General features: G+C 64.9%; 2 protein-coding genes across 2 annotated transcripts; both read right to left on the bottom strand.

Moving 5' to 3' along the window:
* CABLES2 (Cdk5 and Abl enzyme substrate 2) lies at positions 1-14,242 on the bottom strand. The gene is made up of 10 exons (XM_081255464.1): positions 13,842-14,242; positions 6,572-6,643; positions 6,385-6,477; positions 5,204-5,281; positions 4,523-4,631; positions 4,022-4,187; positions 3,537-3,640; positions 3,247-3,353; positions 2,406-2,610; positions 1-2,267 (listed from the first exon to the last, which is right to left on the bottom strand). Exons 1-10 carry the CDS (start codon positions 14,225-14,227, stop codon positions 2,127-2,129), a joined length of 1,461 nt encoding a protein of 486 aa, XP_081111590.1. The 5' UTR covers positions 14,228-14,242; the 3' UTR covers positions 1-2,126.
* Positions 14,243-16,389: 2,147 nt separating this feature from the next.
* RBBP8NL (RBBP8 N-terminal like) lies at positions 16,390-24,666 on the bottom strand. The gene is made up of 13 exons (XM_081255572.1): positions 24,514-24,666; positions 23,382-23,424; positions 22,773-22,868; positions 22,360-22,472; positions 21,842-21,914; positions 21,351-21,481; positions 21,126-21,208; positions 20,713-20,879; positions 19,445-20,138; positions 19,064-19,194; positions 18,499-18,562; positions 18,274-18,400; positions 16,390-16,605 (listed from the first exon to the last, which is right to left on the bottom strand). Exons 1-13 carry the CDS (start codon positions 24,572-24,574, stop codon positions 16,586-16,588), a joined length of 1,803 nt encoding a protein of 600 aa, XP_081111698.1. The 5' UTR covers positions 24,575-24,666; the 3' UTR covers positions 16,390-16,585.
* Positions 24,667-25,027: the final 361 nt, after the last annotated feature.

Below are 25,027 nucleotides of genomic sequence, written 5' to 3'. Positions count from 1 at the left end.
TTGCAAAACCAAATTTTACTTAGAGCACAAATACATTACTTTTTGCAAACAGATCCATGACGCTTGACTAGACAGTGAGGTCAGATGGCCACTTAAGCGCTCATTTAAGTCCACAGCGCCTCCTAGGCACTGAGGGAGTGGCCCCAGGCCCTTGGATACAGATGTCTGGGCTGGTTCTAGGGGGTGACATTTTAGTCTGAAGTTTAATGCCTTAAATACTGGCTTCATTTGAGTACCACACAGTGGCAGCTGTTGACATTAAAAAGGACACAATGCACTAAAGGGAAGGTTACAGACGGGTCTGGTGAATGACTTAATTCTCACTACATAAACAGGCAAACTTACTGTAAAGTTACTGTATCAGCCATTCTAACATCTGTATAGAAATTTCCAGGAAGATGTGTCCCTCAAGGCTAATTGTAAACCAGGACGTACGTTTCCTAAGTCGGTCCCCTGCAGTGCCTGTAACAGGAGTGTCCTTGAGACGCTGTGTTGGCTGGACAGGTCACTTTGCAGAACAGTTGCCTGGGGCCTAGCAGCTTCATCCTTCACGCCCTCCTTGGTGCACGTCAGGTTTGGGAGCCATCTTGGGGAAGACAGGGAAGAGGCACTCCTCAATAAATAAGGTCAGAATACAGACTTGGGCTTCGCGCTCCATCCTGCAGTTGCCTCCTCTCCTCCCTCAGCCCAAGTGACTGACTGAGGAAGAAGGAACAGCAGCCAGCAGGGCGGGAGTCGCCGTCCTGCACCCCTGCTGGGGTCTCAAGTTGCTGGTGGTTGAGCACTCTGATGAGGGTTGGCCTCTCCGTTGCGCAAAAGCACCAGTGCACACGCGTAGGATGCAGGGTGGGGCTGTCCCAGAGCCCCTCCAGCGACAGGTTTATGGGACAGCAGTAGGGAAGCAGCTTAATGGCCCAGCCAACACGGTCCTTTCTGAGAGCAGCTGACCCGTGAAGGAGAAGCTCCAGCCCGCGGTCTTCAGTGTTTCTGGTGGGGCAGCAAGTGGATGAACTGGGCCACGTGTAGCGTAGAGAAGCTGGCGTGCCGGGCACACACCTGCCCAGAGGGACAACGACCAGCCCTTGGGGTCTGCTTGGTGTGGCGGCTCCTCCGGCCAAGGCGGCTCCCACTTCCTGCCGGGAGGAAGAAGGCTGGCCTGACCCTTGCGGGGAGGCAGGGTTGTGAAGTGGTCAGTCTCCTCCCCACTGGAGGATCAAGTGTGATTCAAGTCACAACTTCAGCAGACGCCATTTAACCAGTTTCTGTTCCCTCAGGAAAAAAAGACCCACAGAACCAAATCCTACACGACAGTAAACACGGTTTCTCCACAATCTTGCTTAGGAAGATCAAGAGCCAGCAATCCAGTCATCCTGAAGGTCCAAGTGTCGTGGGCAAGGGGGGTCTTTCCGGTGAGACGGATCCTTGCGTGGGGTGGGCTAGTTCTGTGCCCAGAGGCCTGCTGGGGTGTGTGACCCCCAACAGGGCATCAGGACCTCACAGTGATGTGATCCTTGGAAGAACAGAAGTCCGAGAGTAAAAAAATGAGACCCAAACCAACCAGGGGTATGCTCTCCTTGGCTTAGGCTGACGCCAGAGCTGTGTGTGTGGATGTGGGTAGGTGGGTGCACAGCCCCCGAGGGGGCCGTGCTGGGCTGGGAAGGAGCCGGGCCGAGGTGGGGAGTGGGGATTCCACAGTGCGGTCTTCACGTCCGAAAACCCCAAACAGCCGAGATTAATGCCCCAACAATTTAACGCTAGCAATCCAGCGCGTGCAGTGAGGTCTGGAAAACCAGATCTCCATGAGACGCCAGTGCAGTGGCTACGATGGTAGCAGAAGGCTGGGTGATGCAAAGAGGAGAAAAGCTGTGAAGTCAGGATTCACCACCGCGCATCATAAAGTCCTGGTGCCAGACCAGGCGCAGGAGAAAAAGAAACAACAAAGCCCCACATTTTGTTCACGGAGGAACGCAGCAGGGCTCTCCGAAATACCGCGGTGGTGTGGTGTGCTTTGGAATGGAAGCCGTGTCCCTCCAGGGAAGCGAGGGCGTGGGGGAGCAGTGGCACTAGCCGGCGAGGGCCGCGTGTCCGGCCGACATGCCAGGAGCGCCCGCAGGGGCCGGGCCAGGCTAGAACTGCTGCGTGAGGCGTCTGTAATGAGGTAACACCTGGTTCTCGGGAAGGTAGAGAGCAAGTTCCAGGGCCACGAGCACCGTGAACTCAAACCCAATTAGATCCCGTCTGTTGAACCGAAACTTTTCTTCTAACTTCTGTGTTGAAGAAGAGAGAGGGGTTGAGCTGCGGCCCCTCCTCCGGTTCCCGTCCAGGTGGCCGGGCGGCCGGGTCTGGGCGTGGGTGGTGATCGGCCCGCCGCAGCCGGGAGGGGGGGATGGGACACGCATACTCACGTCAATGAGCTGCTTCACGTCGTTCTTGCGGAGGTCGCTGCTGATCTTGGCGGCCAGCAGCACGCAGGCGCCCGCGCACAGCTTGCGGTTCTGCTTGTTGAGCTTGCCCTGCAGGACCAGCTTCTCGAAGTACACGTAGGCCATGGACACTGTCACGGGCTCCAGACCACACTCCTCAGACAGGTTCCGCATCTCTCGTTTCAAACTGCGGGTTTACACGGGAGCCAAGGGCTTTGGGGCCAGGAGGCGGCCACGTCCCTGCTTGAGGGGTGTGCCTTTGGGCCACCAGAAAAGCGCCATTTCCTCCCAGAGGCTGTGGCCCGGCGCTAGAGCCCACGGCTTGGTGGGCGGGCGGCAGGCTGGTCTTGGTCTCCACTCAGCCCTCGGCTGGGCCCTCGGCACCCAACTGTCCTCAGGGGGACCCCCCGGAGGACAGAGTCCCCGTGCTCCTGTGGCAGTGAGGGGGCCGTGTGGGGAGGGGAGGGCAGTGCAAAGGCCCTGAGGTGCGGCCGTGCTGAGGCAGAGTCTGGCCCTCTGGCTGTGGGGCCTCAACCTCCTCATCTATCAAGCGGGCACGGTCACAGGGCCCGGCTCAGGGGCTGTGGGCGCCAGTGAGGAGGAGCCCTGCAGGTGTGGGCAGGTATGAGAAGCACCGAGGGCACCTGACCAAGGAGGCGGCAGGGGAGCTGCTGGCACCGGCCTGGCTGGATGGCGGGAGGGGCTGAGGAGGGGCGCGTCCCTTTATCAAGCTCAGGAATCTGCGTAGACCTGGCCTGGCAGCAGCTCGCGGAAGGCCCTGTCGGGCAGTGGGCTTGAGGACGCCCGCCTCAGCCCTCCTCACCTCCTAATTTTGCTCAGCGTCAGCTTGATGTGTGGGAACTTCTCCCGGAAGGTCTCGTTCATGTCCTTCTTGAGGTCGGAGGGCTTCACGTACTCTATCACTGTGGTCTGCAACGGATAAGAACCGTCCCCATGCAGCCCCAGGGGCGTCTGCACGCCACCTGGGCCTGCAACCGTGAGGCCCGGGCCCCCGAGAACGGTGCCGAGACGTGGGTGAGGCTGGGCCCAGGGTGCGTAGCTGCCCCTGCCCCTGGTGCCGGCCCACAGCCCAGCCCTGGGCGGCGCCCCTACCATGTAGGACGCGAAGATGAGGACGCGCTTGTGCTTGCCGCAGGGCCACTGAGGGTCATCCAGGAGGTCGGGGTTGTACTCCAGGGCATCCCCTGCGTCGGCCCCTGCGAGCAGAGGGCAGCCCTGACCCACCACAAGCCCCGGTGAGCGGCTCGGCCAACCCCGGCCTAGTGCCAGGCAGCAGCTGTGCTGAGGGCGTCATCGTGGGACAAGGAGAGGGGGATCAGGGGCTCCAGGCGTGGCCCCCCTCCTCGGGGGCCGGGGGCGGGGAGGACGTCCTGAGGAGGAGGGGTCCCTGCCCAGAGCCATCAGTGGGTGCAGGTTCTCTGCGGCTGGGCTCAGGCGCGGCGCAGGGCGTGCGCTCTGGGGTCCCCCTCCTGAGAGGCTGCGGTGGACCCGCTCCCCGGGCTTGGGCTGAGGACTGTGGGTTTGGATGGGATGCACTGGGCCACCTGCCCTGCCCCCGGTCAGGGCCCTTGGGCTACCTAGTTCCGAGCCAGCTGGCGCCGCCCTGGGTGGGACGGGTTTGCATCTGGGCCCCAGCAGAGCGCGGGGGGCACTGGGCCGGGGCTGAGGCGGCGGGCCGTGGCTGTCCGGCTTGAGCGTGACCAGGGCGTTGGTGGGGTACAGGAACTTGGCGTAAGACACGACCTGGCAGGCAGTGCATTGGACTTAGCCCCACCGCCCCGTCCAGGACCAGAGGTCCAGCCAGGTCCCTCCTGACGGCTGCAGCTCCCGCCGCCCAGGGCTGACGCTGCTCCCCCCTTGCAGGTTCCAGAATGCCCCGCCCCTCATCTGGGATCTGCAGCCGGAGCTCCTCCCTGCCTCGGGGGCCCCCACGAGGCGACCGGCCTGTCTGCACAGGCTGCGTGGCTTCCTCTGGTGGGACCTTACGTTTTCGAGGACTCAAGTGAAACACAACTTTGAGTCTACTTCCTTGACAGACACATGTCAGGTCCCTGCCCCCACCTGGCGTCTGCTCCTACCTTTCCATCCGCCCCCAGCTCCACGCCTTCCAACTGGAAAACCATCTCGGAAGACACGGAAACACCGCCGGACGGATGCCTCTGCTTCTGGCTGTCCACCCTCAGGTCACTGCAACGCACGGGACGGGACAGAGCTGCCGGCCCCGCCCCCGACCTCGTGCAGGCGGGAGCCGAGCCCCAGGGGCCCACAGCGCCCCACCTCTACACCCTCGAGGCCCTGTAGCAGCCTCAGCAGGGTCATGAGAACTCCCGCTGTGAGAGCCGGCTCAGTCTCAGCTCCTTCCTGGTCCCAGGCCCTTCCTGTTCAATCTCCCTGGTGGTGGGCCAACCTCGGCTTCACCCCAAGTCACTTCCCTCCAGCTGCAGCCACACCCTCAGGCACACAGGTCCCGCCGCGCCGTCCCCACCCTGACAGCCATCTCCCTCTTCCCGGGGCTCCGCGCTGGGCACAGCTGCCTGGATTGGTCACGGGATGCACAGCAGTGTCCCGCCAGGAGGAACATCCCAGGCACCAACGTTGAGCAGCTCAAACGAGGTAACAGTGCGGACGCGCCCCTCCCGGAGGACCAGGACCCAAATGGCCTTCAAGCTCTCAAGCAGCTTCGGCAGAAGCTGGTCTGCTGGCCCCGTGTGAGGCTGTGACGGTGTGGAGCCCCCGGCCGGTGGGGGCCAGCCGCTCACCTGACACGCAGGCCTTCTCCGTAAGGCAGGACCGAGAAGGCCGCACACAGGGACCGCTTGGCGCAGATGAGCACGATCCTGCGGGGAAGGACGGGGTCAGGGCAGGGCGGCAGGCGTCTCCCTTCCCGCCTGGACTCAGACGGGAACTGCCCCAGGCATCAGGGGATGCCCGGGATGGTGGTTCAGCGGTTCATACAAGAGAGGCCAGGCCGTGCAGACACCAGAGGCAGAGGCGCGTGCCCGAGGATCGCTGGTCAGGGAAGCCCATCCTCAGGCATCCCAGCGGGGCAGGAGCCTCACAGCATCAGAAAGCGCCCAGTTCCATGTCCCGAGACAAAGTGGCCCGAGAGGGGCCGCTGTGTGGGGCGCACGGCAGGGAGGACGGCCTTTCCTTCCTCTGGGCGTGGCTGTGGCTCTGCCCAGCCCGGCCCCAGTTCAGCAGAGAGGATGACGGTGGAAGACCCCCTCCCCTGGCTGGGACCCTGGGCACCCAGGGCCCACTGAAGCCAGCCCGGCGCTCAGTCTGCCGGGGGCCTGCTCCTGGGCCAAGCCCGTCATGCTGGGGACCATGCTGGGGGGTCCCGGACTGTCCAAGCTACAGCCACCGCAGGGAAGACGCAGCACTGCCTGACCAGGGCTGCCTGGTAGGTGCCTGGGCACGGCCTCCATCAGGAAGGGGAACGGTCTGGAGACGCTTTGGGTCAGGACGATGGCCTCAGAGCCAGGAGGGCAGAGCGTGAGGGACACGGGGCATGAGGGACGGGGCTCCTACAGACGTAGGGCCTCGGAGGGCTGTGCTGGGCACTGACTGTCACCCTGCAGCCCGGTTCAGGGAAGCCAGATGCCCTCCGTGCTCCCTTCTCTCCCGGACACAGCCCACCACTCTGCCTGTTCCCGCTGGGTTTCCAGCGTCCCTGCTGCTACTCAGGCTGCGGTGGCCGGGTGGCTCCTCCCCCAGGACGTGCTGAGGACCCCAGCGTTTGGTGAACATGGAGGGCAGAGGGTGGGATGGGGAGAGGGTCCACTTCCGAAGGGACATGGGCTGGGCCGTGTGGCCGAGCGCTTCCTTAGCACACTGAAGGGAGGGCTGCTGACAAGGGCAGGGCCCCGGACCCCACAAGGCTCGAGGGAGGACGCGGTGGGCAGCCCCAGGGCTGGGCTGGGCTGGGACACGCTGGCACCTGCTGCTCCTGGTGTCGTACTGCCTCATGTTCTTGATGAAGTGCGTCTTCTTCAGGCCTTTGTGTCTCGGGGATCCAGAGGCATGTTTGGTTCTGCAGGTGAAAAGCAGGTCACTCTTCCCCTCCTGGGAGCCTCTCTGGCCCCAGGAGAAAGGACGGGGTGCAAGCGGCACGCGGGGCTCCTTACCTTTGAACCGAGGCACATCCCACCGTGTCTTCCAGAAACTCGAGGGAGCAGCGCTGGGAGCCTACGCGCTTTCTGTAAAGAGGACACGGCAGGGCCTCAGGGTACTGTCCAGAGGCTGCCTCATGGGCCCTCCTCCCAGAGGCCCAGCCTGCTTCTCAGGCCCCGATGGGGCCCCCAGGCCATGGGCCAGAAGCAGGTCTGCAGTGAGGTCTGAGTGTTGGGCAGGGCCACCGAAGGCCAGAAGAACCTGAGGGGGACGTGGCACCGGGAGGGATGGCTGGCCGGGCCCTGGTGTGCCCACCGCCTCCTGGAGCTCAGCCAGGGGTCCCGGGAAGGGGGCGTGGTGGGGCTGGACAGGGTCCAGCGGTGGCTCTGCAGGGCTGGACATCAGACAAGCACCAACCCTCTCCCGCCCACCTCAGCATGTAGAGCCGCCGCCAGTGCTGCCCCCCGGCCCAGGACACCTAGAAGCCTTGCCCACTCGGCTGGGCCGCCCTCCCTGCACCAGCCCCCCGCCCCCGGCCTCAGGGCCCTGGCAGGGGCTGTTCCCTCAGTCTGGAACCTTCTTTCTCCAGATCTTCCCGTGGCTACGTCCCCCTTGACTCGAGGCTCAGTTCACACGTGGCCCTCCCCCTCCCCAGGGCAGCTGCAGTCCTGGTATGCCTGTCAGGGAGGTGTCTGCTTGGGCCTGTCGCCTGGCTGAAGCACAGTGGGCGTGCCGAGCTCGCGGTGCTCCCCTGCCCTTGCCTCCTGCCTCTCAGCTCACCCCTGGGAGCATAAAGGAGCCAGAAACCCATCAACCCGCAGCCCCTCCTCAGCACTGTTCAGGCCTGGCGGCCAGAGCTCTTCCCGGAACAGAGCCCTGCCCAGGGACAGGGAGGAAAGCGCTTCTATTAGACCCACGCAGAGGGGAGTCTGAACCCAGATGTGTGGCTGCGTGGTCAGGAGGCCCCCTGGGCTGGGGAGATGGCCTCAGCGACTCCTCGGGAGGGGACACAAATGGCCTTAGGTCGGGCCTGAGGCTGAAGGCCAGAGACCCCCAGACATGCTGGGTGGCTGGGGAGGAGTGTGTCCTGGTGACCACAAAAGGGAACCAAAGACCAGCAGCCCGATGACAGTCGGGGGCTCCCCCCAGCCCTCTGAGGTGCTGACAGCGCTGGGGTTGGTCCAGAGACAAACCGGGTGTTTGGTCTGGTTTAAAACCATCCCGGGGGGGGCCTTGCCAGCACCCAGCACACAGGGAGCTCGGGAGGGCAGCCTCCCACCTGGCACTGGGCCCAGAAACCCTGCACAGGCTGCACCCTCAGGTCAAGGTCACACTCCCAGGGTCTTGCCACCAAGGCCACCAGCAGGGACCGCTCAGGACAAAGCCAAGAAGGCGGGCTCTGCTGCCCCACTCCTCCTGGAGCTCAGGTCGCCGTGGTTTACGAGATGGAGGAACACGGGTCTCACACTCAGCCTGGGCTGGGCAGGTGCCCAGGGCCCAGGTGTCAACAGCAGCCCCTTCCTAAGAGGCTGAGCCTTGCTGCTGAGCGGCTGCCGGAAGCTGCAGCCTGCCCAGATGCCGCCTTCCTTGCAGCATCTCACGGGACCCTCCCCCCAGCAGGACCCCTGGCGTCCAGACGAGGCCTGGCTCGGTCAGGCCATCTCTCCCGGTTCAGGCCAGGTGGGAAGGGGGCAGCAGGAGGGGCGCGTCAGGCAGACGCCCAGCAACCAAGGAGGCCTGGGGTAGGGGCCGGTGAGCACCGGCCCCACGGTGGGCGATGGGGCAGGCCCTGCCCTGAGAGGGTGCCCCACTGCAGGACCCGTGCCGGGAAGTGAAGCCGGCCTGGTGGAGGCGGGAACGCCCCAGACAGGTGTGTGTGTCCTGCCCCGCGGCTGGCCTCAGAGGCCCCGGGCAGCAGTCCCGTGTGGCTTTCTCAGGCTCGCTTCCTCAGGTAATTTCCCAGGTGAGGCCCGACAGCTCCTGCGTGCCTGGGACCTCGCTCACAGGGCCCAGAGGCCAGCGGCAGTCTCCACCGAGGCAGCCAGGGGCCCTTGGGGGCCAACCCAGGGGCACAATCAGCACCCACACTCCCCGGCTGCCTGACCTCTGGCCCAGCTCGCTCCAGGAGACCTCTCTCAGCCCACCAAGCTTCAACACCTGATCCCAGCTGGTTTCGTACATCTCTGTCTTTGTGGTTTTCTTCTACATTTCCTTCTCTGTAAGCGTTTTATACGTAAACTCAGTCCTCACAGCCCTCAGCGTACAGGTGGTGAAACTGAGGCACAGAGCTGGCGGGGGTTAGGGGCTGGGAGCTGCGCCCTGCCCCCCGGCGCTGCCTCTGCCCCTGGATTCTGCCACCCGCCCCCGTGCCGCACTCCTGACCGCGTTGGGGGAGCTGGAATCAAGGCTGCTCCGTGCTCTCAGGGCTCCTTTCCTGAACTCGCCTGTGTCTGCATGATGCTATTTGGGTCTGGGTCCAGAGATAGGGACAACGCTGACGAGGGTACCCTGAATTCTGAGCACAGACCAGGCTGGCCAAGTGAGGGGTCGTTGCTTTCGAGCCCCGCCTTCCCACCTCCCACCCCAGAGGAGCTGGCCCCGCGGCCCGAGGGAGGCTGAGCGCCCCGCTAGGATGGGGACACTCCGGGGGCTGCCAGGCAGCTGCAGGCTCGCTCGTCCCAGGACGGGGACTGGCGCCCGGCCCCTTCCTTAGGCGGCGCCCTTTCTAAACCCACTGCTGGCCGGTCGACCAAGGAGGCAGCCTCTCAGGAGTCCCGAGGTGGGACCTCCATGGTCTCCCACGTGGCCCTGGGAGGACGGCACCCCTAAGCACTCGCCGCTCTGGAAACGGCTCAGAATCCCAACGCTGACCACATGCCGGCCCGGGCCTGTAGGCACGACAGCAACGTTCCAGCACCTCTACCCGAAACGACACCCACTGGGAGCAATCCCGCCATGGGCCCCATTGGGAGCAGGCCCCTGGAAACGGTGTGTGCAGGGCCTGGCTGAGAACCTGCGGGGCGACAGGCGGTGCCGCGCCCCGAGTCCTGGTGGTCGGTGGTCAGGCTGTGCGCGCCTCTCCCTGTACACCCGTTACTCCTCTGTTTAAAAAGTGCTACAAACAAACTACAAAGAACAAAGTCTGGGCTCCTGCCACCTCAGCTAACACCCTCCCACTCCCTGACGTCTGGGCAAATGCAAGTCCCAGGGAGCCAGGAGGCCCTCGCGGCTAAGCTGTCCAAGGCACACAGGATGGTGTCCCCCACATGGCGGTGACTGGCCCGAGGCCGCCTGCGCTGGACTCTGTAGGGAAGACGGGGTCGGGGGCACAGGGGAGGCTGTCAATACGGCACAGGCGACCACCCCACTGGCTCACTTTCACAGCTGCCCCTTTACAAACCGGAGACCCATACTCGCCTTCCCCCAGAGACAGGCAGGAAGAGAAATCGCCACTTTTTAGACGTTGTTTCCACTGTCTGATAAACTCCTTCACTTTGTAACTGAAAAAACGGCCCAGCTGGGAAAAGAAGGGCTCCTGCCTAGTTGGGAGACCACTCAGTCCGAGTCAGGGGCCACGTGCAGGGGCTGCTGTACGTGGGCTCAGACGGTCTGAGAACGGGCAGGCCGCTGACAGGGGCCAGCACGACGACACTGAACCCTCCCCTGCCAGGAGAGCGTGGGCAGGGGTCTTGTCCGGCCGGCCCACCACACCAGCCCGGCCTGAGCACGGGGCCTGGCACATCACAGGCCGTCGTGCATCCTTGTTGAGTGAGTGGGTCATCCTAGGTACCCTGTCTCACCAAGTCCCTGCCAGCTTCCCCGGGTGACAGGACCCATGTGCGGTCCTGGGTCGGCCTCCATCTCAGCAAGGCCTCTGGACCCCCTCTAGGCTCCAACCTCGGTGACCACCTCCAGCCGTTTTCCAGCTGGAGAGCAAGAAACCCCCAAATCAGTGATGTGAACAGACTGCCAGACACTCCACCAAAATCGCTTTAATTTGGACAGGCGCTCGGCAGCCTCCAGAGCGCTAGGCGGCTCCTGGCTAAGACGGCAGCTAAAATCCCAGGCCCTTTCTCGGCGCCAACCCTGCGCAAACCCTTCAGAAGCGCAAGGGTTTCTGTTCCCAGCTAAGCCGGCCACGCCCCCGGCTCACCTTCCCCCTTGTTAGTGCCCTGGACACTAATGATGACTGCTGGGGGTTGAACAGTGACCCCAAAATATGTGAAGTCCTCACCCCTGTCAGCTGTGACTACAACCACATCTGCAATAGGGTCTTCACAGGTGTGATCAAGTTAAGATGAAGCCATTAGGCTGGGCCCTGATCCAATGACCAGCTGGATCAGGGTGTCCTTATAAGCAGAGAGAAACGCCAGGTGAAGACAGAGACACCAAGGAGAAGCTGTGTGAGGACGGAGTCAGAGACTGCAGGGTTGTGGCCACAAGCCCAGGACACCTGGGGGACCCTTACCCCGGAGCCCTCCCAGGAGCAAGGCCCTGCCCACACCCTGACTCAGGCTTGTGACTCCCAGGGCTGTGAGAGGAAACCCTGCTGCTGTCTGAAGCCCCCAGGCCTCCCCCTGGAGAGAGCAGGGCCAACATGACAGAGGAGGGCACAGCGGTCTGGTGGGGCAGGCAGACGACCTGCAAGCCTGTGTCTGACCCATCTGGAGAAGCCCAGAAACCGGTAAGTGCTAGATGACCACGGTGTTGAAATGAAAGCAAAGTTCTAGGGAGGAAGATAAGGATTCTGATGATTCACTCACTGGCCTAGCAGAAACAGCCACACCAGACTGTGCCCTGAGCATGAAACACCAACTCCCCACCGTGGGCTGAGCTGTGAGCACACCCTGGGCAGCCGGGATGTAACCCGAGCCCTCACTCCCCAGGCCGGGCCCCTGCCGCCCTCGCTGAGCCCTGGCATCCAGCCCCTCACAAGAGCCCCTCGGCAGAAGTACCCAACACAAACCCATCTCACAGAGAAGCAAACTGAGGCTCAGAGAGGCTGTGCCACCTGCTCTGAGTCACAGAGCTCCTGAGAGGTGGAGCTGGAATTCCAACCAGGTCTGTCCCCAAAGCCTGGGTCAGACCACCACACTCATGACACAGACTTTGGGAAAAGACCCTCAGGATTCTCTCCATTCCCCAGAACAACTTACCCTAGAAGTCCACAGCCTATAGCTGGCAGCCCCCTTTGCTACTCAGCAGCGACTATCTGCCGCCCTGCCTCTGGGCCCAGGAAGCACAGAGAGAAACGGACAGTGCCCACCCCAGGAGCCTGCCATCTGTCAGGGGAGGGTCAGTGACTCTCAGGCCCAAGGGCTGGGCCCTGTGCTCGGCAGCAGAAACCGATGAGGGACAGAGTCTGGGTGGGCAGGCGCGGCCCTGCGACATCTGAACGGGGATTTGTTTGTTTTTTGGTTTTATTTTTTGCGGTACGCGGGCCTCTCACTGCTGCGGCCTCTCCCGTTGCGGAGCACAGGCTCCGGACGCGCAGGCTCAGCGGCCATGGCTCACAGGCCCAGCTGCTCCGCGGCATGTGGGATCTCCCCGGACCGGGGCAAGAACCCGCGCCCCCTGCATCGGCAGGCGGACGCTCAACCACTGCGCCACCAGGGAAGCCCTGAACGGGGATTTGAAGGAGGGGAGGGAGGAGCAGGAGAGGGCTCCTTGCACGGGCCAGGTCAGGGGAGGAGGGACACAGGGGCCGTGGAGGGTGCAGCGGGAACACCGAAGGGCACCTGACTTGTGCCACATCCCAGCCTGTTCTGTGTCCTCCAGAGCTTGGGCCCCTGCACACGCTCTTCAGAAGCAGCGCAAGCGCCATCAAGCACCATCGCCAGGCAAGGCTCCTGGTTACAGGCGCTTCATTGCATCCTCCTGTTCGAACAGCTTCGTGGGCCAGGCTGCTGGCCTGGCTGGTTCACAGGGATGGCCTGGCCCCCAACCAGGGCGCCTGAACTGTTTGCTGAATGACACATGGCCTGCCCAGCACCACACACAGGGCTGCGGGACCGGGAGAGGAGGGCACAGCGCAGGCCTGGCTGTAGGTGAGTGGGACCCTCGAGGCCTCACACAGTGATGTCCCTGCCGTTCTGCCCTGGAGTGTCGGAGTGACTCGAATGGGACCTGGCGTGAAGGGGGGACTGTCCTCGGGCTGATGGCTGCCAGGAGACAGGACCACTTCGTGGGAGAGTCTGCCGGCTGAGGAAAGCAGGCTTTGGGGCAGGGGGCACAGACTAGAGGGGCAGAGCTTAGGGGTGGGGTGGCCCTGGGATGGGCTAAGGCGTTCCTAGAAATGAAATCAGGGCAGGGGGAGTGCCTGTGATCTGGGATGTGACAGGCCCAGGGGCCCTGAGCTCAGAGGGGACGAGGGAGGCGGGGGTAATGGGGGGCCTCCAGTGACCAGTAGCTGTGGGATGGGGGGCTGGGAGGTCTGGCCTGGTGTGGGAGACTCTGGGGCTAGATGTCACAGTACAGGGAAGATCCCTGGCCCACATGGAGGGGGTCACCCAGTTTAGAGAACGAAGGGGAACACAGAGCGGGTGTTTGTGAGTCCCTGTGTCAGCGGGACTGGTAACAGTGGGCTGGGGAGGGGGGTGTGTCCTGAGCTGACAGGACTCTGTGTCTGGGGGCTGAGGGAACCCCAGACGCATGTTCAGGGGATTGACAAGATTGAGAGGACCCTGACCCCGTATTCAGGGGTGGCAGAATTAAGGGGACCATGACCCTTAAGTCTGGGGACTCACGGGGCCCGAGGAAACCCTAACATCCGTGTCCAGGGAGTTGACTTGCAGATGACTCGTGACTCTGACATCTTAGGATGGTGGGGCCCAGTCAAGACTCCCTTCTGGGGCTGGCAAGGTGCAGGACACCCCAACCCTCTGTCCCTCACTGACAGGGCCCAGGACACCCCAACTTGTGTCTGGGGCTCACAGGGGATCAGGGTCATCTCCCGATCTCCAAGTCCTATGCTGACAGGTCACTCAAACCCTGTGTCACGAGCTGATCCTGAACTTCTGTAGGTCACCTCAACCCCATTATGAGCTGAGCCAGCCCAGGGCCACCTTGCCACCCTGCTCACTGTGCTGAAGGCCCCCAGGTCACCCCGACCCTGTGTCCCGGGCTGTCAGGCCCCCAAGCCACCTCAACTCCTGCCTGGGCCACTCCACTGCCCCCAACCCTGAGCCCTGGGTGACTCCGCCAGGTGACCCCGACCCCCGCGGTGACCCAGCCCCAGGCCACCCCGCCGCCCCCCAGGCCCCAGGTGACCCGGGCCACACTCACCTCTGGCGCTGCCCGTCCAGACCCAGGCTCAGGCCGAGGCCCAAGCCGGCGGGCGCGGGCGCGGGGCTGAGCAGGCCCTGGGGCGCCGAGGCCCTGCCCGGGGGTCCGGGCAGGGGCAGGCCGGCGGGGGGCGCGGGCGGCGGCGGCGGCGGTGGCGGCGGCGGCGCGGGCGGCTCGCGGGCCTCGGCGGGCGGCGGCGGCGGCGGGGGCTTCTCGCCGCCCGGGCCCAGGCTCGGGGGCCGCCCGTCCAGGGAGATGTTGTTGAGGAAGAAGAGCGCGGCCTGGCGGCGCCGCGAATCCCCTCGCCGCCGCAGCGCCTGCGGCGCGGCCCGGGCGGCGGGGCCGGGGGACTGGCCCGGTGACCCACCCGCCGCAGCCGCGGCCATCCTCCGACTGAGCCCGCCGCCCGCCCGCCCGCCACCGCCCTCCCGCTCGCGCATGCGCCCGCGCCCGCCGCCTATTGGCCGGGGCGCACCCGTATGCAAATACATCGCCGTCACGCCCGCCCATTGGCCAGCGCGGCGCCACCGGGGGCGGCGGGGGGAGCGGCTGGAACGGGTTCCGAGGCGGCCAACGGGGAGCCGGGAGAAGCGCCTCTGCCCGCCGGCCGGGCCCGCGAGGCCTGGCTCTGGGCGAGCGGAGGAGGTGCCGCGGGTTCGAGTCCCTGACTCGGAAGTCGCGGCCCCGGGGCGCCAGTGCTCTGTTCCACTTGCTGGGCTGTGGCGTTCGTGGTCAGCGTTCTTAAAGCCTCGTCTTTAGGCTCCAGCGCACTTCCCCTCTTGGGGTGTGTGTCTTTGCCGGGGCGGGGGTCTGACGTGCGGGCGCTGGAGCTGCACCACCCGCCGGGAGCCCTAGGAATGGCCAGCGGTGCCCCCTGGCCTCCCCCAGTGACTGAAGACAACACCGCGAGTCCGAGGGGAGAAGGCACCTGCCTGGGGTGGCAGGCAGGCAGGCGGTGCTGGGCCTTCAGCCCCAGACAGAGTCCTAAACGGCCGTCAGCAGCAAAGCGACCTTGAGTCTGGGGGGTGCCAGGCCTGTTTCCTCTTCTGTACCAGGACCCCCAACTTCAGAGCCGGTGGCTTCATGCTCAGGTGCTGCCTTCTGGGGACCCCAGGAGCCCACCTGTGTCTTGGGGGGCAGGGTCCTGCAGCCACCTCTGTGCCACTGGCCTGCTCTGTCCGGCTGTGTGCCTGTGGGCTTACTTATCCTTCATGTGGGGGACACCTCAGGGTATGGTCAGGGTTGAGTGGGCTCAGCCCGGGGCTGTCACCAAGCGCTGGGTCTTCCCGGCGGCTGGAGACCGGCACTCGCCGTGTGGTTTGCCCACGCAGCTGTGAATGCTCCTGCGTGGGACCATACACGGCACACGCATTTCTCTCTTCCGTGCAGGTGTCGGGGGGCGGGGCAGGCACAGCCCTGGCCTGCAGAGCGCCTCCTAGCGGGCGGGAGGCTAGTATCTTCATTATGGATCAGGGCCCCAGGGCCTGACTCTGCTGGACAGCTGTTACCAGTAGGAGGATCCTGGCAGGTTGGGGCGGGGGCGGGCTGCCAAACTGGTAGCTAATAGTTAAGCGGATGTCAGATGAGGGAAATGAAAAGGGGCGGGGGGAGGATGAAGCGATGGAGGGCTGTTATTTGGTTATTGGCCCTCAGCTCCAAAACCATGCTGTCTGCTGCCCGATAATGGAGCTGGGCCCTGTAGACTTTTCTCCTCTGCCAATTGGCATTATGTTAAACTTTGGTGGTGCCGCAGGGACGCGGTGGGGGCGGGGGGAGTGGGCGTGGTCTTCTTCCAGGTTCTGTGTCGGGTGGGAGCCTGGGTGAGCTGCCCCGTGTGCCCTGTGGTGGTGCAGGTGGCTCACAGGCCAGTGGACCAGGGACCCAGAGTGTGGAGGGGCTCTGTGCGGGGCCTGGTGGACATTCGCTGTTGTGTTCCCACAGCCCTCCCCAGAGGCTGCCCTGGTCCCTGTCATGCTCTGCAGATGGGGCTGGTTTTGATCCTGCCCTTCAGAAAGGGAGTGATTTCCCAGCCCTGGGCACATTCAAGAGCCTCTTGCGTCACCTGCCCAGGCAGGTGGAAGCCCAGATGACCCCCGACCCTGCCAGCTGCACACGCCATCCTTCATGACACTTTATTCTCCGGGTGCCCCGGGACCGGCCCCCCGCCCCTTCCAGGTGCTGCCGTCAGCCTTCCTGCGCCCTCACTGCCCAGCACCCGTTTGTGGGACTCCACGAGGGGGCGCCCGAGACCGCTGCTCAGAGCTCCATGCGCCGTCAGGAATGGGCGGCCAGGCTCGCAGCCCCTTGAGTCCAGGATGCTAGTGGAGTTGGTGGGAGGAGGAGGCACTGTCCAGGAAGGGCTGCTGTGCACAGCAGGGGTGGGGGCGGGGCTGGGCTGGAGCTTGAGCCACCCAGGCCTCCCAGGCCCCTACTCCCTGCAAGGGAGCAGATGTTGGGCTGAGGGTGGCGGGCAAGACCATTTCTGAGATGGAGGGGTTCAGAAGACCAGCCCTCTTGGCCTTCCCAACCCCTCTGGATGTGGGCCAGGACCCAGTCCACTACGCTGCTGCTGGGGCCGTCTGCTGGCTGGCGGCGTGGGCTGTCCTGGCCGCGGGCAGTCGGGTGGGGAGCACGGCTGGGCAGGCTGGGGTGCCCCTGTCTCTCTTCCCAGCTGCTGGTGCTGGGTGAGGGGCTGCCGTCCTTGGGGTCCCTCGGGCTCCTGGCTCCCCTAGGTTCCTTATTCCTCAGGACGGCTTCTTCGAGGCTGTGGGAAGTGGACCGAGGTTAGACCAGGAGGCGCAGTGGTGGCCTTGTGTGTCCTCTTTGGCAGCAACACTGGGCTCTCACCCAGGGCCTCGTGGGCAGTTTCTGGGAACTCAAGAGCCCACACTTGTTTGCAACAGCAACGGACACCGGGGCAGGGTGGCCCGATTGGAGGGTGAGCCTTGGGAATTTGGTGGAAGCACAGACCCTCTCTCCAGGTGTGTGATCCTAGAATCGGCCTGGCCCCGATGCCTCCCTTGCCACCTTGCAGAGGGTCTGGGACATTCTGGATAAGCCGAGCTCACAGGGAAATGCTCTCAGAATCCCCAAGACATGGGCTAGGTGCTTCCATGGGCCTGCCTCTGCGGCCACAGGGAAGGGGCATCTGGTCCTTGAGACCCTTACAGGTGGGACCTGCCGAGGTGCTGGGCTTCAGGCCCATCTCTGATGCAGAACCAGCTCTAGGTTCTAGGTCAGACAGAACAGGTTGGAATCCTGACCCCACGTACCAGCTCCGTAACCCTGGGCAAGTTACCCCATCTCTGAGCCTCAGTTTCCCCATCTGTGAAACAGTGTTGATTCATCACTGGGCTGGGTCATGAGGCCCAAAGGCAGTAACGACTGGACGCTGTCTTGAACCGCTCCATGTGCACAAGATGCAAGGCCGCTGCCCCTGGCGCTGAGCCATGTGGCACAAACTGGGCAAGGGTCCTGTTCTCACTGATCACCCCTGTGGGTGTTGGGGGGCGTGGGTGCCTGCTGGGGAGGCCCTGCCCTGGCCCGGGTTCGGGGGTGAGGGTGGGAGTGGGCTTGACTCAGTGGCGGGGGGGGCGGACACGGCGCACCCCTTCGGACCGCGCCCACCAGGACAGCTTCCAAAAATGCCCAGCGGGATGTGCCACGAGATCACACAGGCGTGCTGGCCTCCTCCACCGCTCACCCGGCAAACACAGGCTGCGGTCACCTTCCCGGCAACAGTGGCGCATTGTGGCGGCCACAGCCCAGCCTGCGACGCAGGCCTGCTTGGACAAACACCAGGCAGCATGCAGTATCAGCTAGCTCAGGCGTTCTAAGGCTCTTGTGGGCGCCCGGAGGCCTGGCCTGAGCTGCCCCTGTGGCCGGAGCAGGAAGTGGGAGGATGTCCTGATACCCGAGGCTGGAGCGGGGGGTGGGGGAAGCCCAGAGGTACCACCCTTGGCGAGCACACGAGCGGCCCCCGAACCCCCAGAGGAAACACACCCACACCCTGGGGCAGCACCCTCTGCTGCTGCTCCTCTTGGAAGGTGCACAAGAGGGTCCAGGAGTGCCCACCCCATCCCGGTGGGACTGGGAGAGGGGGAGGGGTTCAGGACCACCAGGCCTGGGGGTTGCTCGTGGCCCAGGACGCCCCTTCTCCCCTGTGACAACGAAGACGATACGACCTGTGTCCCTGGAATCTCACGCTAGCCCTGGTATCGCCCCTTTTCCAGAGGGAAACAGGCTGGGGGTGAAAGGGCCAGCCCGCGAGGAGGAGGAAGTGGAGTCAGGGTTCACGCAGGCCTGACCCGGGTCTCTGTTATGGGGCTGCTCCGGGAGAGGCTCCAGGGCTGGCTGCTGGGCTCCAAGTAGCCAGAAAGGTGGGGTGGGGGCATCAGTGCTGTGGCCGCCCCGCCCAGCCATGGCCGCCCACCTTTGCTCCACTGGTCTGAGGCCCGCTTCCTCTTCTGTGGGCCCCGCCCACGCTCCGTGGCGCAGAACCCCCTGGGTCCCTCGGCTGGCAAGCTCCGCGTGGCCCCCGCCTCGGTGCTCAGCCCCACCTGATGGGGTGGGGGTGTGGTCATGCTGAGGACCGTCCCCGAAGCCTGGGGCAGCCCTGATGCCCCCACCCCACCCCGCTGTGTGGCCGGGCACCCACCTCGCTGTCCGAGGTGTCTGGCTTGTTTAGCTCATCCGACTCTGGCCGCTGTCCTTGGGCTTTGCTGAGCTCTGCAGGAGGCAGGGTGTGGGTCAGGCCAGGCAGGTGGCCTGGGAGTCTAGCGGAAGCACAGGCCTCTAACCTGCTGTACTAGGACCAGTGGCAACGACTCTTCAGATGAGGAAACTGAGGCACAGAGGGACCGAGGAACCTGCCCTGGGGTCGAATCCAGGCCCAGTGTCTCCAGCACCCGTACAATGACCCCACCGGCTGGGGTGTCCCCTGGCTTGGTTGCTGGGTGACGGTGAACTCCCTACCTGCACGGAAGCCCTAATTGTTAAGATGCTTTCCCTTCACTGCCTGTGGTCAGAAACATGCCCTCCCTGAGCCCCCAACTGCTTTCTGGGTCTGTAGGTGGGGGGAACCAAGTCCAAGACCCAGGGTTTGGTTGGTCAGGCCCAGGGGGCTGAGCCAGGTCCCGGGACAGGGGCCCCCAGCTGATGCTGACCACTGCACCTCCCTCCCCACTGTGGTACCACTTCCTGTGGTCTCGTGACGTCAGTACTCATCCTCACCCGGGTGGCCGTCTCCATCAGGCCTTTGCGGGCAGGGGGGCGGCCTCGGCCTCCCTGTGTCCTCATCTCCTGGCCCACGTGGAGAGGGCAGGCTGGGGCCTGGGAGAGAATGTGAGGGCTCCTGGGGGGGAAGCAGGTAAGTGACTTGAGTTCACACGAAGCAACTTCCCTGCCCTCGCCCGGCTTTGGGCGCAGCCTGCGGGACCCTGGCCGGGGCTGGAGGGTCAGCCGTCTCCCGTGCGGTGTGACTCAGGCGGCCAGGCTCTCCCCCTGAGAACCGGCTGGTGGAACAGAGGGAGGAGAGCAGCCCAGGGCCGCTGGGTGCTCTGGGTGGGGCGCATGGAGGCCGGGAACAGGGCTTGGCCCCTTACCGTGGAGGTTGGAGGCTCTTCGGCGCCCTCGGGGCCGTTGCCGCGTCCCTGGACCCCAGGCTGTGCAGCGGCCTCTACTCCCAGGGGTGGTTTGGGGCTGGGCGTGTGGGCACCTGTGGGGCTGAGTGATCCTGCCTGGCTGGCAGGTTTGGGGGCGCCGTCCCGGCCCCGGCCCCACTCCGAGAGGTCCAGGGGCTTGTCTGGGACATAGTCCTGTGTGGCCGAGGCCTCCTTTGCCCCGGGACTGCCTGGGCCTGCGGGCTGTGGGTGCTGCCCTCTGGGCAGGGCTGCCCCGGCCGCCCCGGCCCCGGGACCCTCGGAGCGGGGGCCGGCAGGTGGGGAGGGTGGCGCCTTCCCCGGCACCGGTGGGCCCTTCAGCCCGGCACCACCCACCCGCCCCCGCGCCCACAGCTGCTGGGCCAGGAGCAGGTGCAGCGCTCCCTCCAGCCGCGGGTCCCGCACGCCCGCCAGGGTGCCTGGCAGGCCCAGCAGACCCGCGGGCTCCTCCCAGGCCTCCGCCTCCCCGGCCTTGAGGCCCGGGGTCTGGGGGCCGCTGTGAGGGCTCCTACGGGGTAGGGCCAGTTGGCGGTTCAGGTGGCAGAGGTGGTCAGCCTGGAGGGAGTGCTTCGGGGACTCGCAGGGCTTGGCAGAGGGCAGAGAAGCCTGCAGGAAGCTGTGGGTGAGGAGGAGCCCGCTGACCACGGCCCACGGTCACCCCCGTTTCACAGGGAGGACCGGGGCCCAGGGAGGTGAGGCGAGCGCCCAGTCACACGGTGGGTAGTGGGGAGGGGAACGCCCGGGCCCCCACCGGCAGAGTTGACCTGGGGGGTCTGGGGGCTCTGAGGAGGGACCCGGCCACCAGGGCCTCTCCCTCTTCTGGGCGTCGGCTGCCTGCCCAGTCCCCTAGAGTGCCCAGCCCACCCGTGGGCCCACTGCAGCCCCACCCCCAGTCTCCTCTCAGACGCTGAGAGTGGTCTCAGACCAGGATGAGAGCCTTTGCGTGGGCTCTTCTGCGGGGGTTCTCGGTCCCCATCTCTAACCCCCATGTACCCCCAGTCTTGCTCTGGCCATTCAGGAGATGGCCACGTGGGAACTGTGCTCCAGGCAGGGTAGCTGGGAGGGCCAAGCCAGGGAAGGGTGGGGCTCCTGAAGGGATAAAGGGAGGGGCTCCCCTGGGCTACTGACCCCTCCCCAAAGGTGGGACCAGAGTAGGAGACTGGGCGCCCGATTGAGGCTGCTCCTGGTGGCGGCGGTGGGCTGGGCCTCACCTGTCCAGCGGGAGGCTGTGCTCTCCAGGTGGGCTTGGGGGGCTGCTCCTGGGGGGCGGCAGTGGGGACGTCCCATTGACGGATCCCCGGTTGGCGGAGCAGGCCCAAGACCCTGGCCGCACCACGGCGATGGTCCCGTGTAGCTGGTTCGAGATGTGCTGGGGGCTCTGCACGGGGTGGATGGGTCAGCCTGGGTGGGGTTGGCTGCTGCCCTCTGCCCTTTTCTCTGTGCGACCTTGGGCAGGTCACCCACCCACTCTGAGCCTCACCTCCACCCATGTCACAAGGAGCTCAGGGGTCCCTGCTTGGTACGGGCCATGTGCGTGGCACACAGCAGTGCTGGCGGCTGCCAGCCTCCTGCCTCGGGCTGCCCGGGGAGAGGAAGGAGTGGGCTCCGGGTCCCTCTCCCTCACCATGTCTGGGGCCCGGGGCTCAGGCAGGTTGGCACCCGGGGAGATTTTGGCTACTGGAGACGTCCCGTACCCCACCGGCCTTTCTGTGGGAGGAGAAACAGAGGGCAGGATGGTTGGGAGGTGCTCAGAGGGGCCAGCTCAGTGCAGAGGGCTCCCCGGTCCTGGGGCTCCAGCCTCCTGGCCTCCCCCGCCCCCCAACAGCTCCTCCTCCCCGTGGACCCGCACCTGCGTGGCCATCCTCCATCTCCTCATGGCCTTCCAGTGGCTTCTCAGTGACGGCCTTCCGGGTGCCCAGGGAGGGGAACAGCAGGGGTGACGTGGGGTCTGGGGCGCCCTCCCTGAACTGGGGCTTGGCCCTGTCTCGAGAGGGGAGGCAAGGACAGGGTGGGTAAGGGAGGACAGTGTCCCAGAGGCGATCAGAAAGGCCAGGGCACCCTCCTGGGGACCCAGGTGACCAGGAAAGCCCACCATGGTCGGCTCACACCGATGTCCCGTGGAGCCCAGGCATCAGAGCTGCCGTGGGTGCTGGGGCCCAGCTCTGCTTCCAGGACCTGTGCTTGCAGACCAGGGGAGGTCGCATCTGCTCTGGGGAGCTGGCCTGCGGGAGCCCCTCCCCTCTGTGCCACGTGCCCGGGGCCCGTGGACGTGCTGGGTGCCTGCTGTGGCTGAGGTGTGTGGGGTAAGGGTTGCTGGGCCCTGGTGCCTCCCCCACTCACCCTGGCCCCCGGAGCTGCTTCACCTCCTCCTTCAAGGCATCATTTTCCTCCTGCAGCCGGGTCAGCTCGGTTGCTGCAGAAAGCGCTGATTAGGAGGGACTGGGGGAGGGGAAGCAGGGCAGGGTGGGGCCCTCACAGCCTCCAGGAGTCCCTCCTGTCCTGGCCCCAGACCCCAGGGACACCCCCTCCCCGCGCCGAGAGAAAGGGGCGTGTCCTCATCGGCAGACCCTATGAGACGTCAGGGCTCCGCAGGACCCTCCTCATCATGGGAAGGTGGGATCTGAGGCCCCAAGAGGACAGGGACGCCCCCTGCCTGGGTAACTGACCAGTGGGGGGCATGTGGGCGCCAGCGGGGCACTTTGCACCATTTGTCTGTGAGTTGGGGTGTGGGTGTCCCCCCCCACCGATGGCGCAGCCCAGATCGCCTCTTCTCCTTTCCCCGAGACCCCTCGTCGGGCTGAGCGGGCCCTGGGGGGTCGCCAGCCCCCACGGGAGGGACGCCCGGGGGCCAGGCTCACTGAGGAGGAAGACATGCTGCAGGCTCTGGAGCAGGGAGCTCTCGAACTCCTGCTGCTTCTTCCTGGCCAGCTCCTGGGTGACCATGCAGCGGTCGCACAGGCTGGCCCGCAGCCTGCGGGGGCGAGGAGGCGAGAGGCCGCTCTGAGCAGGGAGCCTGGGACCCGCACTGCCCCCGTCCCTGGACGAGCCCTGCCTTTCCCAAAGTGTGTTCCGTGGAAGCCCCGCCTCACCCCTCCCGTGGGGGCTAAGTGCTCCGTGCGCCGTTGAGTTTGGGAAGGAACCTTGAGAATGCAATTGACTTAAGGCTCTGAGACGTCCTGCGGTGGTTTAGTTTATGCGTTCTCCGCAGAACCCTCTTGGGCTTCCCTGTGCGCCCCGCCCGCATCGTGAGCGCGGCCTTAGGCGCCCCCACCTGTTCTCCAGCGCCCGCAGGTTCTCCTTCAGCGCCCTCTGCTGCTCCCTGAGCTGGCGGTTCTTGGCACAGAGCTCCTCCGCCCTCTGGGCGTCCCTGTGTGTGGGGGGGGATGGGCCACGGTGCGCGTGCTGCTCTGCCGGGGCCCCGCGCTGCCCCGCCAGCCTCTCCCGTGGCCTGGGACTGCCTTGAGAAGTGGGGCCTCGCGAGGGCAATGCCAGCACGCCCAAGCGAGAGTGTTGGCGGCCTCCCTGGGGACCCTGTCTCATCCATGTGACACCGGCAGCCTCATCTGTGCAATGGGGACCTGGGGAGCCGGCCAGCGGGTCTCTCGGACTCACGACGAGTCCTCCTGTTGATAATGATTGGTCCCGGAGGCGCCCTGCATGGATGCTGCTTGCCCAGCCCCCTGGAGGGTCCCTGTTCAGTGGGGGAGGGGCTTGGACCTTGGACCAGAGACTCCCCCACCCCCCAAGCCGAGCCTCAGTGTCTGCTTCTGCATCACAGCTGGTGGCCGTTCCGGGGGCCCTGGGGCTGCGGGCGTGCGCGTGAGCAGCTGGGGAGCCGCTGCCCTGCCCATCTGCTGGCCCAGGGCCTGTCCTCACTCACCGGCACCTCTCTGAGTTCAGTTCCAGAAGCTTGTTCTGCAGGCCTGGAGGAGCGAGGAAAGGAGCAGCGGGTCAGGCCCAGACGTGCTGCCACCCCTGCAGCAGAGCTGGGGCGTTTCCTGTCCCCGGTTGTCTGGCAGGGCCCTCTCCAGACGCCTGCCGCCTGCCTGGGTCCCCTCACTGACTCCCTGAGGTCGCCCCCTCGGCGGGCTCCCAGTCTGCACCTGCTGAAAGCTTCTGCCCCCTCTCCTGGCTGCCTGGGACCCTGTCCGGGCCCAGCCTCGCCCCTCCCCGAGGTCTCTGGCTCTGGTGTCTGGCTGGAGATGAGGAGGGACCCTGATGCTGGGAGTGACCAACTACCTGGCCAAGTCCCAAGAGGAATGTTTTTTGGGTGCTGCCAGAGTTGAAATAAAATGGGCCCTTGGGGGAGACCCCAGCAGACCCCCTCTTCCCCACCTCATTGTGGTCTGGCTTGGGCCATAGGCTAGCCCAAGCAGCCCCTGCCCCTCTGGGTCTCTGGGGGAGGTGACCCAGGCCCTTTCGGGCTTCAGGGTGTCTGTGAGTACTCTCAGAAAGGTCTCGGGAGGGTCTGGCCCGGGCACTGGAGTGAAGGGAGTGGTGTTGGCTGCAGCCCTGTTGCTGGCGGGAAAATCGGACAGATGTGTCGCCCGGGCAGACCTCAGCCTGGGTGTCCTGGAGGGGAGTAGAGGGATTTCAGCTCAGCACCCTGGAAAGCTCTAGACAGGCCTCTGGAGCCTTGAGATCCCATTGCTAGTAGGGAAGTAGGTGATCTTCCTTTTGGGGGACACTGAGGTCCCCACCTTGGGAAAGGGGCCGGTTTGGGCCAGAGCTTCTCGGCTCTCTGTGACCAGGCGGGCTGTTTGGTTTTGCTCTGATGCTAGCTGACCATGCAGGGACCACCCATCCAGGGCTGCGATCGGGGGTGCTGGTCTGAGGCTGGGCTCCTGACCGCTTGCAGCTCTGGGCTCTGGGTCAGGACTCTCCTTCTGGGCCTGGAAGGCAAGGTCCCCAGGTTTGGCGAGATTTGGAAGTGGTGTGTGGGAGACCCCCGGCCTGGCTTTGGCCCTTAGACTGCTGTCCGGGTGAGGGTTTGTCCATCCCAAGCCGCTCACCCGTGATCTCATTCTCATGGACGTCCTTCAGCCTGTTTAGCGACTCCATGAAGCTCTCCATGGCTTCCCGTGGCCCTGGCCCTGGCCCAGGCCCCTCTGTGCTCCAGGTGTAGGGGTGGCCCCTTGGCCTCTACTGCCCCTCCGTTTCCAGCCTGTGGAGCAGAAAGTGCAGAGACGGTCACATTAGCTCAGGAAGGGCCTGTGGGATGTAGGGTCCAGCAGTAGCCTGGAGAGGAGGTGGGTGCCGGTCCCGGTGGGTGTGGGAGTCCTGTCTGGTGACCACCCACTGGGTCATGTCTATACCTGAGGGGCACATAGAGGGATGGGACATTCTCACTTAATCTCAACTACCTAATCCAGTCCTCACAGCAAAGCAGATGCCTGAAGGCATCAGTTCCCGCTTGGTGCTGGGGCTACAAAGGTGCATGCAATGCATGTTGATGAGGCCCCAGACTGGAGATGCCCATGCCTGCCCCCAGCCAGCGGGTCAGTCAGCCAGGGTGCGTTCATCCGA

The sequence above is a fragment of the Mesoplodon bidens genome, assembly GCF_964165515.1.
Source record: "Mesoplodon bidens genome assembly, chromosome: 15".
Classification (NCBI taxonomy): domain Eukaryota; kingdom Metazoa; phylum Chordata; class Mammalia; order Artiodactyla; family Ziphiidae; genus Mesoplodon; species Mesoplodon bidens.
The sequence above is the reverse complement of the archived record's forward strand: the minus strand, read 5'-3'. Positions and strand labels throughout refer to the sequence as shown.